The 13,156-nt window shown below is 36.5% G+C and overlaps 1 protein-coding gene across 19 annotated transcripts in view; it reads left to right on the top strand.

Annotated features, from left to right (window-relative positions):
* SEC31A (SEC31 homolog A, COPII coat complex component) overlaps nucleotides 1-13,156 on the top strand; it is a 76,615-nt gene that overhangs the window by 1,714 nt on the left and 61,745 nt on the right. For 17 of the 19 annotated variants that reach the window (XM_071221253.1, XM_024574886.3, XM_045183786.3 and 14 more), the window contains exons 2-4: nucleotides 10,308-10,390; nucleotides 11,010-11,133; nucleotides 12,334-12,532. In XM_071221253.1, coding sequence (XP_071077354.1) covers nucleotides 10,312-10,390; nucleotides 11,010-11,133; nucleotides 12,334-12,532 — 402 coding nt within the window. In that variant the 5' untranslated portion in view covers nucleotides 10,308-10,311. The remainder of the gene's footprint in view (nucleotides 1-10,307; nucleotides 10,391-11,009; nucleotides 11,134-12,333; nucleotides 12,533-13,156) is intronic. The other 2 variants (XM_024574887.3, XM_045183785.3) reach the window with 1 other exon arrangement.

Below are 13,156 nucleotides of genomic sequence, written 5' to 3'. Positions count from 1 at the left end.
GTAGGTAGTTTTTGGAGAATAGTACTGTTTTGTTTTAATATTGTTTCACAAAATTACTTAGAAAGTGAGCAGAACCCTGCGTAGTAGCTCAGTTGGTTAGAGCATCATCCCGGTACACCAAGGTTGTGGGTTCGATCCCCGAGGACATACAAGAATCAAGCAATGACTGAGTAAACAAGTCGAACAACAAATTGATGTTTCTCTCTCTAAAAAAATTTTAAAAATAAGAAAAAAATGAGCAGAAAGAAAATAACTGCATGCAATTATTGTGGAACGTTGGATGAAAATAATAAGAGTTGTAGGCAGGGGCATAAATTTTCTTCAGTAGATGTATTCATGAACATTCACTGGGATAAACATTTTATCTTGTTTTTAATCCTCACCAGAGGGTATATTTGTTAGAGATAGAAAGAGACAGACAAACAGGCAGACAGACATCAGTGTGAGACAGAAACATGGATTGGTTGCCTCCCACATGCACCCAACAAGGAACAAAAACCTCAACCTAGGTATATGCCCTGACCAGGAATCAAACCCGGAACCTTTTGATACAGGTGTGTCGCTCCAACCAACTGGACCACCCAGCCAGGGTGAGATTTTTATTTTACTTACTTATTAAAGATTTTATTTATATATTTTTAGACAGGGGGGAAGGAAGGGAGGAAGAGAGGAAGAGAAACATCACTCCCTGTGTGGTTACCTCTCTTGAGCCCTGTCCTGGGGAACCTGGCCCACAACCCAGGCATGTGCTGTGACTGGGAATCAAACCAACAACCCTGTAGTTTGCAGGCCAGCGCTCAATCCACTGAGCCACACCAGCCAAGGCAGGATAAACATTTTAAATTGTTCCTCTGTAATAGCTCACACTTAAGATCATTGATTTACTACCTGCTACACACTCTTCTCAGGATTCTGTGTAATACCTCATTTAATTCTCTCCACAACCCTATGGTATCAATACTTGTGTTTCGCTTATTTTACCAAGTGGGTGGGGAAGACACACATAAGTAAGGTTACATGCCTGAAGTCAGAGGTAAGACATGGTGGAGCTGGGATTTAAGCTGAGAGTATTGGCTCCAGGTTCTGTACTCTTAACTCCTGTGCTATAGATAATATCTTGTAGATGGTCTCTGTGAACAAGCCACTGTCTTCACAACTTTCTTTTGATATTTTCAGAATGATTGCGTGCCATGTAAAATAGTCTTGAATGAGATAAGTCTGCATAATGTGGATTCTAATCACATATATTGTTGAAAAAAATTACACAAAGCTTTTAAAGCAAGTCTCATTTGGAAAGTACACATGGTTTAATCTAAACCTTCATGTTTTAACAATGAATGATCATATCTAAGAGAAAGAAATATACATTCATCCAGATGAAGCTGTATTTCAATAGCATTCTTAGTACTTTTGAGAATGATTATACTAGGTAGATTATGGTACTCTTGTTTAATTAGATTCAGGCCACAATGTATTTGTAGCTCATTTTTGTGGTATAATGATTATTTACTTGTTTACTTTTCAGATAGCATTGAAGCCTTCTGTTCAGTACAGGTTGATCAGTGGAACTGCTTCTGGTGGCACATAGAGTACTAAGACAAAAAATAGACTTTTATAAATGCTTTGAATCCTCATTTAATCATATTATGTTCTTGCAAATTTATCTTTCTCTTTCAGTAAGTGTTACACATTAACTAAATGGTCATGAATTACGTAGCCCTTGTTGTACCTTTGCTCTTTAGAGATACTGTAATTCTATTCAGTTAGGTTTTTAAAATTTTTATTTATTGATTTTCAGAGAGAAAGGGGTGGGGAGGGAGACAGACATCAAGACATCCATTTGTTGTTCCACCTATTCACGCACTCATTGATTGATTCTTGTGTGTGCTCTGACTGGGTATTGAACCCACAACCTTGGCATATTGGGACAGTGCTTTGACCAACTGAGCTACCTGGCCAGGACTTCAGTTGGGTTTTTAAAATATATATAGCTATTTTGTTTTCACTTTTATAAATTACTCTAAAGGCAGTTTATAAAACCTTTTCCCCTAACAATACTTGCCTCTATTTTTTTTAATGAGGAAAGGTCTTTTAAATAGACAAGAATTTAAAAATTAAATATTTTATCTGAAATTGGCCTTTCTAGCTCATCAGTCTATTTGAATTTCCCTAAATATAAACATTCAGAAGAAGAAAAATTTCTGTGGACCTACCCCCTTGTCCTGGGTAATTTGATCCCCAAAAGGGTAAAAACTGTAACACTCATTGAGAAAATAAATTATTTGTGTATTTAATGTGACAAGATGACCTGTAAAACTTTTCATAAAAGGTCAGTGGGAAAGTATGTTAACAATATGTACTAATATAATGTTACAAAGTTTTGTTAAGATAGAATAAGACACTTTATTATAAAATGCTTAAGAGTGTGCGATACAGACAAATATAAAGTTAAGAGGTTGTTTAGATCTGTAGATTGGATCATTAGGGCAGTTTTCATGAGGGGACTGGAACTTGAACTTGACAGTTGGCTGAAAGGAAGAAGATGGCATTGCATATAAGGAAAATAGGCTTCTTTTCCACTTCTTAGAATATTGGGTTGGTGGGGTTTTTTTCCATAATAATCTTAGGAAATTACATGCATAGTATTCCTGGTTAACCTCATGATAGTATAATTTCAAAAAGTAGTTAGCACATTAAAACACTTATTAACTTATGTTCAAGGCACTGTGTTTGGCCCTCAATAAAATAAATTATTTCATTTAAACCTCACAACATCCTATGAGGTAATCACTCTTATCTCAATCTTACCAATATAAAAACTGGAGCTCCAAGAGGTTTCAATGATGTGTCCAAGGTATCATAAGTAGCAGAGGCAATATTCAAATTGAAGATTGAGTTTAGAGGCCTTGGCTTTTAACCACAGTAATTCAACCTCCTAATCCACTTTTGCCTAATCCAGCACACTTTCAAAAATATAATTTTTTCTTCTCTTAATTTCATCATATGTTGTAGATGCTTTGCCATTAACCATTTCTTCCAAATGTTAATATTTCATCTGTGATTAAAATTGAATATCTGAACTTGATGAAGCAACAAGTAAGGGCTTTGACTCTGGAGCTGAACTTCTGAGTTTAAATTTTGGCTCTGTCTCTTGCTAGCATGTACAGATTATTTGATCTCTCTATTCCTTAATTTATCATCTGTAGAATGTTCTTCAAGTATATAAACATTTAGAACCTGTAAGACACAAGGCATATTGTTAGTCTAAGGTTATCTTAAGGAAACTAGTAGAGGATGAACTTCATCCTCTAGAGATGAGTAAGAAACTGGCAATAGGACTGTTGGAGAGCACTGAGTATATTTAACCAAAGACTTAAGACTAAAGAGTGGGAATTAGGATGAAAAAATAAAGTCTACATGTTAAATATTTGACAATGTAGGCATTGGTTATAAAACTTTAAAACATTAAGAGAACTGGCTGTGACTGGTGTGGATCAGTGGGTTGGGCATTGTCCCGCAAGTCGAAAGGTTCGATTCCTAGTCAAGGTGCATACCTGGGTTGCAGGCCAGGTCCCCCATTGGAGGTGTGCAAGAGGCAACCAATGGATTATTCTTTCACACATCAGAGTTTCCCTCCCTCTTCTTCTCTTTTCCTTCCCCGTTCTCTAAAAATAAATGAATTTTTTTCTTTTTTGCTTTTATTTTTCATTACTATTTAATTCCTTATACCCACCTACAAATAAATTCTTTTTGAAAATTAAGAGAACAGGGAAGCAGGAAGAAAATTGAAAGTAGAATAAGTTTGTGGATTGCCTCATCTGTAATGGCCAGGAGTCGAAGGACATCATTTAAAGCTGACAAAACAGTTAATAGAAGTATAAGTGTATTTAACAGTACAAAGGTAAACCTTGAGAAAGATAATACTATTGACTGTAACTGTGTAGTGAAAGAGGGACAGTAATTTTACACAAGCTAATTTCTTTAGTGCTCATAGTTACTTTTAGACAATTAATGGTATTAAATAAAAATATTTAAAATCATAGTTATAAAGATAAAACCAGAACTACATATTAGAACAAAAGCAAAACATCCTAATTATCAGAAAAATGATACACAAAAATAAAATAGACAACAATGAAAGTATTTTACTAAGAAGAATATTTTGTAAAGCAAAAATTATTATTTGACAGTGAATATTTTACATTATAAGTATCTGTCTAACAAATAAGGATGTATTAAATACAAAGTAACTTTTATAAAGCAAGTTTTAAGGAGCTACCAGGAGAAACTGGCACAAATACATTAGTGAGGAAACTTTTTTTTTAAGAAGAGTTTGTTTATTTACTCTTAGAGATGGGAAGGGAGGGCAAAAGAGAGGGAGAAAAACATCAATGTGTGGTTGCCTCTGACACACCCCCTTACTGAGGACCTGGCCTGCAACTTAGGCATGTGCCCTGACTGGGAATCGAACCAGCGACTCTTTGATTCACAGGCCCTCATTCAATCCACTGAGCCACACCAACCAGGGCTAGTGAGGAGACTTTTAATTCACTGTTGGTCCAAGACAGATCAAATGGAAAAGAATTAGTATAGAGAAGATGTAAACAAGTAATAGTGTTGATTTGATTAAGAAATATTGAACTTGATCCTTAAAACAGATCACCCTTTTTAAAAAAGTCTTCAGTGATCTCTGAACTTTTTATTAGTCTCCTCCCCACTTGTGTTGCCTTAGCACCTCAGGACTTTGGTGTTGTTGACCTCAGGTACCACTTTGCTATCTGGAGTCCTGTGGGTAGTGGTCTCTGGATGGATTTCAGAGTTGCTGCTATCCCGGGTGTTACCAAGAGATAAGTTCTCCCCTTGTTCCAGCAGGTGGTGGTAGGTGGCAATGTCAGTCTCCAGTTTGACCTTGATGTTCAACAGGGCCTCGTACTCGTGGGCCTGGCACTGCCCCTCTGCCTGGTGTGGGCCAGCTCTGACTCCAGGTGCAGCAAGATCTTGTTGAGCTGCTCCATCTGCATGGCATAGCCAGTCTCTACCTCCCTCAGGCTGTTCTCTAAACTGGCCTTCAGATTTCTAATTTAGTCCAGGTAGATCTCCAAGGACAGGACTGTAGGCTCAGGTCCATGAGTGTCATCTCAGCAGCAACTATCTGAGCAGTCTGTGAGGTGACCACTGTGGTGCTCTCCTCCATCTGCTGGGACCAGTACTTAGTCTAGTTCCTCTCAGTTATTCTGAGCTAGCTCATCCTGGGCCTGGATGTCTGCTATGATCTTGCTGAGGTCCTGAAATCTGGGAGCATTCCACTCCATGGTCAACCCAGAGCTGGCAAAACCCACTCTGGGTTTTGTAGACTACTTCCTCCTTGCAGACCTCTCTCCTTGAAGACCCATTCCTCCTTGAGAGCCCTGATCTTCGTCTCCAGCTGCAGCTGAGTGATATTGGTGTCATCAGTGACCTTTCAGAACCCATTGATGTCATTCTCCGCAGACTGGTGCATGGCCAGCTCCATCTCATATTTGACTCTGAAGTCATCAGCAGCAAGATGGGTATTGTCCAAAGAACTTGCAAAGATCTCAGCCCACAGGTCCTCAATAGTCTTGAGATAATGCCCCCAGTGTCTGACCCAGGGTCCCTTCTTCTCTAGGTGTTCCTGGACTTCGCTTTCCAGTCTTCGATTATCAGCCTCCAGACTTCTCACTTCTTCAGGTAGAAGGCCAGGTCGTCATACAGGCATTGCATAGTCTCCTTCTCACTCTGGATTCCCCATGTGCCCTCTGCACCCCGGGCCATCCCCGTAGCCAGGCACCTGGAACCCCAGGCACTTTGCATGCTGGTGGAATGGGACACAGAGTTCCAGGAGCCCAAGCCCCCAGCACTTGCATAGAGTCTGGCCACACTGTTGGCCAGCCAGGCCTGGTGGCTGGGCAACTGCAGGGAATCCAGGGTTTGGTAATTTGTGGAGAAGCTGGAGAGGGTGCCGAAGCTCATGTTGCTCAGGGAAGAAGGCAAGAGGCCAAGACTCAGGTTTGAGCAGCCAGAGCACCGCTCTGTTTAGTCTTATAGAAGAGTCACAAAAACACCTGTATAGGTCCCAGAGAAAACTTCAGTAAGTGTCATAAAGGAGAAATAGCATCAAAAAATCACAATGTAGTAAAAACTAAGGCTCTTCCACTTGGATATTAAACTCAAACAATTCTTGGATCAGTGGAGAATACAAAGAGCAATTGTAGAATGTGTAGATGATCATAGTAATGAAAACACAGAGAAATATGATTTAGTAAAACTGACCTTGCATAAAGAAAATTCAAATAGACCAATTTCCATAGAAGAAAGAGAGAAAATTACCAAAGAAACAACGCCCCCAGATGTTTCAGGCCCAGTAGTATCAGGCCCAGATGTTTCACGGGAGAATTCTAAATCCTTAAAGAACCAGTAATTTCACTGCTGCTTTTCAGACTGTTTCAGAGCGTAGAGAAAGAAGGGAAACTTCCATATTTTGGGGAAGCAAGTATAACATTGATACCAAAGCCTGACAAAGACTGCACAAAAGAAGAAAACCATAGACTGAATCTCACTTTTGTGACTCTAGAGGCAAAACTTTTAAACAAATGGAATCCAGCAGCACATTAGTAAAATAATGCATCATGATCAAGAGAAGTTTATTTGGTTCGAAATACTTTTCCTGCTGTAGTACTCATCTGCTTTAACATCCACGTATGCAGTGATTTGATTTGATAAAGTACCGTGGTTATTAGATTAACAGTTTAATTTAAATATTCAGATGATAATGCATGAAATGTTATTACTAGTAAGGCTTTTGACTAGTACAGTGACATGGAATGCTATGTGAAGTTGGTGCCATTTTAGAATATGTCACGTGGTAATCTTATACCATAATTTGCATAAAACTAATGGAAATTCATTTTCAGATGTTAGTACATTATGTACTAGACATTACTGTGGTATACATGTTGTAGATATATTTAGGTATTTGGTTACATGATTTCACAATAAGTTACAATACTTCAGGCTCTAGGACCAAAAACGGAAAAAGAGAGAGAGAGAAGTTTATTCAGTGTATGAGATAATTCAGTGTTAGGAAATTTATTAGTATAATTTGTTCTATTGATAGGCTTAAAGAGAAAAATGATATGGTTATCTCCAATTACCTAATGGAAGGCATTTGACAAAATTCAACACCCAGTCTTCATAAATAGCATTCAGTAAAACAGCAATCAATGGCTATTTCCTTACATTACATATACTTAATGTGTATACATATGTATATGTATCTCAAATCCCAATATCATGCTCAGTGGTGATACAGTAGGCTTTCCCACTAAAAAAAGAGAACAGGACAAGAAATCTCACTGTGATCACTATTGATTAATATGCTGCTACAGATACCACCAGCCAACTGAGACAAGAGAAATTAGAGGAATAACAATTTGAAACAAAGAGGTAACTGTTACTATTGGCACATGACATGAGTCTATATGTGGAAAACACAAAATAATCTGAGAAACTACTCCAAAAAGAGAATTCAGTAAGATAACAGGATACAAAATTAATTAAAGAAATTAGCCTTTATATAACAATAATGAATAGATAGTATAATGAAAGGGGGGAAAAGCCACATTTACAAAGTCAAAAGATGAAATAGGAATAAGCAAATCCAGTGTCAAAAAAATTAAAATAATACTGAAAGATACAAAAAGAAGACTTGAATTAAGATACCATGTGTGCGATAGGAAGATTCAGACATTGTGTTCTCCCTAAATTTATTAATTTGATGCAGATTCCATAAAATTACTAACACTTTTTCTGGAATTGAGAAAAACTTTTCTAATGTTTATATAGTAAAACAAAGAGCAGTAACAAAGAAAAGAGGGTGAGGGAAAGCAGTGGGTCGGGGTTACTGAAATCATATATAAAGTCTCAGTATTTAAAACAGTGGACTGCTGAACCTGTCAATAAGCAAATGGACCTATGGAATGGAAATGCAGAAATAAGCCAAGCATATAGAGGAATGTAAATCCTAACCTATATTCTCATACCTACAGGAATATAAACCTAAATAGTAAATTCAGAAATAAACCTAATAAAAAGAATTTAGTACACGATAAAAGTGATACCTAAAATTATTAGGAAAAAGACATTTCAATAAACAGCTTTGGAGTGATAACAAAAAAAGAAACTTTGAACATCCATTGTATCCCAGGATATGTTCCAAGTGAGTCAAAATTTAAATGTAAAGCATAAGTCATAAATGGATTTTCTAGAATAAAAATCTGGGTGAATTTATTCATAATCTGGCATGCAGAAGTCCTTGCTAACTAATCAAAATTCAGCAACCATTTCTAAGTGACAAATATGGTATAAAAATAAAAATTATTGTACATCAATACAATGGAACATTTTTCTATGCTAAAAAGAATGGAGCTGTCAAGTCACAAAAAGACGTGGAGAAAACTTAAATGCCTATTGCTAAGTGAAAGAAGTCAGTCTGCAAAGGCTAAATATCCTATGATTATAACTATACGACATTTTGGAAAAGGCAAAACTATGGAGACAGTAAAAAGATCAGTGGTTGCCAGGAGGGAGGGACAAAGAGAGGGATAAATAGGTGGAGCACAGAGAATTTTTAGGGCAGGGAAACTTCTACATGATACTGTCACGGTGGATATGAGTCATTATACATTTGTCAAAATCCATGAAATGTATAACACAAGGAGTGAACCCTAATGTACATTATGAACTTTGGGATATAATGATGAGTCTCTCTTGGGTCATTGCCTGAAACCAATAAATGTACTACTGTAGTACAGGGTTTTAATGGTGGGGGAGTGTGATTGGGGGGTGGAGGAGAGGTATGTGGGAACTTTCTATACTTTCACTCAATTTTCCTGTGAAACTAAAACTATTGTAATAAATAAAACCTATTTTTAAAAATGAAATCTTGTGAAAGGCAAAAAAAAATACGTAAGTAGAACCAACAGATAAAGTCTGAGAACATAATGCAAAAATAGGCAAATGATATAGATAAGAATAGATAGAAAAGATGACAGAGACAGAGAGCCCTTGCTGGTGTGGCTCAGTTGATTGGCATTTCATCCCATACACCAAAGGTTGTGGGTTCAGTTCTCAGTAAGGGCACATCCTAGGTTGCCCTGTGATTCCCAGTTGGGGTGCCTATGGGAGGCAATCAGTTGTTTCTCTCTCACATCAATGTTTCTCTCTAAAATCAATAAACACATTTAAAAATTTTTTAAAAAATAAAAGGTGAGAGAAGGAAATAATGTTCAACATTCTTTAGAGTATGAGAATTGCAAATTGTACTATACAGAGCTAATATTTCACTCATCAGTCCTGTCGTAGTGGTATTCTGGTAAGGCTGTAGGGCAGCAGCTATTCATATATTACTCTTGGGAATGTGAAAAAGTACAGTTACAATGGAGGGCAACATGGCAATATCCATCAAAATTGAAATCTCTTGTCCTTTAACCCGGCAGTTTTACTTCTGGAAATTTATAGCTATCCTTGCCCATTAATGAAATATGTACAATGGCCATTTATTTCAGCCTTTCGTTTTGCAGAAATAGTGAAAGATTAGAAACAACTCAGGTGTTCATCATTAGCGGACTAAGTAATTAAATTATGGTCCATCTTTACAGTGGAATACTATGTCATGTGAATGCATTTATAAAACTAAGGTTTGTTTTTGTTTTTTTTTTTTTTTTTTTTAGCAATAGCACAGTACTTCCTGAACTTTTCTACTGAAGTAACTTTAACAAAGAGAATATATAAACTAGTAATATGGGGATTGTAGGTTGGAGTGAACAGGTCTTTAAAAATTTCTGCCTTATCTTTAAAATCTGTGGGCTTACTATATTCTTTGTAGTTAGTCTGTTTAATTTAAAATTAATTTTTAAAACTGCTCTTACTGAATGATCCTGCCCCAGGAAGATACACCTTGTGCTTTATGTGCTTTCTCTTATCCCTGGTTCGTTGCCATGTATCCTTGTCTGAGAAGCATATAGTGTAGCCAGTTTTTTTCCACACTGATTTTCTAGCTGATGGACTATATTCAGTAAACGTCAGAATAGTCCTGTATCTGTCTCAAAATAATTGACCAAGTGTCTCTTCTTTCTAATATTGAACATTCCCAGGAAATGATACCGAATTGAATTTATTGGTGTTTGGGCACCAATAATAATATACTAATGATATAATGGTTTCTCCGATATATTTCTATGTTCTGTGTTACATGTTCAGTATATCTCTATGTAAAACATTCTCTTCAGCAGGATGAAGTTAAAGGAAATAGATCGTACAGCTATGCAGGCATGGAGCCCCGCTCAGAATCATCCCATTTACCTAGCTACAGGTAAGTTCAATAGAGAAGATAGTACATCTGATTCATTCATACCTCTTCTTTAAGATTCAAGTCAAGCTTCATCTCTAGAAAGCCTCTTCTTGCCTGGCAAGACCTTCCTCTGTGTTCCCATAGCACCTTATACATCATAGCAATAATCACAATTTATTTATAGTATCTTCCCCTCTTTATACAAGTTGTGTTTTATCTTTATTCCTCCAGTTATATATTAAGCACAATATATAACATAAACAAAACTGTCAAATACAGTTTGAATGAAAATCAGTTTTGATGCTAGCTTTTTTATATAAAAAGACTTGGAGTTGTATCATTTGTGACTATAAGGAGGCATAGTAAATGATGATATTGCTTTTACAGAGAGCTTTTAAAGGAGGTGTAGGCTTAAAAAAATTGTCTCCACTCTTTCATCTTACAAACAGCCCTGAGTTATGATCTCATTGCTATAGTGATTTAAACATCTGCTCATTGGTATATGTGCTGAGATTTCAGCCACTGTTACAGCACTCATGGGTGAGGTCATTGAAAAACAATGGGTTTAATTTCTATTTTGTATGGTTTCCTGAGTCTCTTATTTTTGCATGCATAGTTACCATAAATGTATTTTCTATAGGAACATCTGCTCAGCAATTGGATGCAACATTTAGTACTAATGCTTCCCTTGAGATATTTGAATTAGACCTTTCTGATCCATCCTTGGATATGAAATCTTGTGCCACTTTCTCTTCTTCTCACAGGTATGAGACTCAACCTTAAATTCATGTCACTATATTTGAATGAATATTGTGATTTGTGCCTAGTTTTTCTATAAATATATCATTATTAGAAACTGCAAAGAATATTACCAATAATGACATGAAATATTTTGTGAAAAAATATATTAGTGAATTTCTGTAAAGTAAAGAAGAGTCCATGTCTTTATTTTTTATTGCTGACTGTTATGTGTGGGATAGGAAGGAGAGGATCCAGTTTCTAGTATTTTTTCACCCTCATGATATAGTGAAGTTACTTTTTTATATTTATATAAAGATTTTATTTGCCCTGGCTGGTGCGGCTCAGTGGATTGGGCGCCGTCCCGCAAACCAAAAGGTTGCGGGTTTGATTCCCAGTCAGGGCACATGCCTGGGTTGCAGTCCAGGTCCCTGGTTGGAGGCATGCAAGAGGCTACTGATCGATGTTTCTTTCCCACTCTTTCTCCTTCCCTTCTCTTTTCTCTAAAATAAGTAAAACATTTTTTAAAAAATAAAGAAAGCAGAAGGGAGAAAATAGAGAAAGTAGGAGGGAGGGAAAAAGAGGTACAGAAACATTGATATGTGAGAGAAGCATCCATCAGTTGACTCTTGCACACACCCAACCAGAGACCAGGCCTGCAAGTCTGGCATGTGCCCTGACTGGAATTGAACCGGCAACTTTCAGCTTTGCAGGATAACACTCAACCAACTGAGCCATGCCAGCCAGTGCTTTCTGAGAAAATTTTAGGTGATTCCCTTCACGTTTACTGTTTTACAAATCACTTGTTAGTGAGTACTTCTGTAGTTAAATAGAATCAAGGGAAGTGGTCCATTAGCTCTATTTTTCAAATAAACCAAAAGCAGCCTAGAAAGATCAACTAACTTGCCCAGGCCTAACAGTTTCTAAATGGTGAAACCACTTGTAAGTGCATATCTTTGACACACAAATCAAGTACTTTGTCACACTGTATTACCTCTTACAAAAGCATATTTTTACCCTTTTAAGTTACAAAATCAAATATGAACATATGAGTATAGTAACTAAAGTACCATTTCACCAAGTCATTCACAGTTACCAGGACTAGAGGAGAAGCAGTGTTTTGGCAGTGTTTATGAATATGTGAAGAATTAAATGTATGATTTCAAAATAAATTCTACATTTATTTGACTTAAAAAATTAGTGGCTTTACTCATTTTCTCTTAAAGGTACCACAAGTTGATTTGGGGGCCTCATAAGATGGATTCCAAAGGAAATATCTGTGGAGTTCTGATTGCAGGTGGTGAAAATGGAAATATTATTCTTTATGATCCTTCTAAAATTATAGCTGGAGAGAAGGAAGTTGTGATTGCCCAAAATGACAAGCATAGTGGCCCAGTGAGAGCCTTGGATGTGAACATTTTCCAGGTTAGACTTTTGACATTTATTTATAATCCTGGAAAAATGGGCTGCATATTTCTAGTAAGTATATGAATCTAGTATGCCTCAGTCTTGGAATGAAAAGCTAAGAATGTGTGCCAGTGGAGATTGATGAGTGAGTATATGTGTTTGAAGAATGGAGCATTCAGAGTTGAGTTCAAGATAAATGATACTAACTCCATGGAAGGTATCTGGCTGATTTAATTCAGAGAAGTCTGGAGATGTCATACATCTGATTGGACAGTTTTTAAACTTCAGGAGCCCCATAGGTTGGAAACCTTGCCTTTTAAAAGTTTGTGTAATGCAACATTGGGTTGGTGCTGTGATGTCTGGGTTAATCCACTGTTATATTAATTGAGAAATTTGCTATTTATGACAAAGAGGTCATTGCTCTATGACATAATTAGAAATATACACAAATATAGTGCAAATTTAATTAATAGACAATTAAGAGTCTACCGTTACCATTATAAACATTACTGAATATTAATTATATAAGTATATAGGTTAATAAAGATCTTCAGTTAATAGAGTACTAGAGTCTGTCAAGCAAAAAGAATAACTATTATCTTAAAGTTTAAGTTAGTTATTTTTCTTGTATTATATATACAT

Source organism: Desmodus rotundus, chromosome 4 (genome assembly GCF_022682495.2).
Source record: "Desmodus rotundus isolate HL8 chromosome 4, HLdesRot8A.1, whole genome shotgun sequence".
Taxonomy (NCBI): Eukaryota; Metazoa; Chordata; class Mammalia; order Chiroptera; family Phyllostomidae; genus Desmodus; species Desmodus rotundus.
Note: the sequence above shows the minus strand (reverse complement) of the source record. Positions and strands in the feature narration are given on the sequence as shown.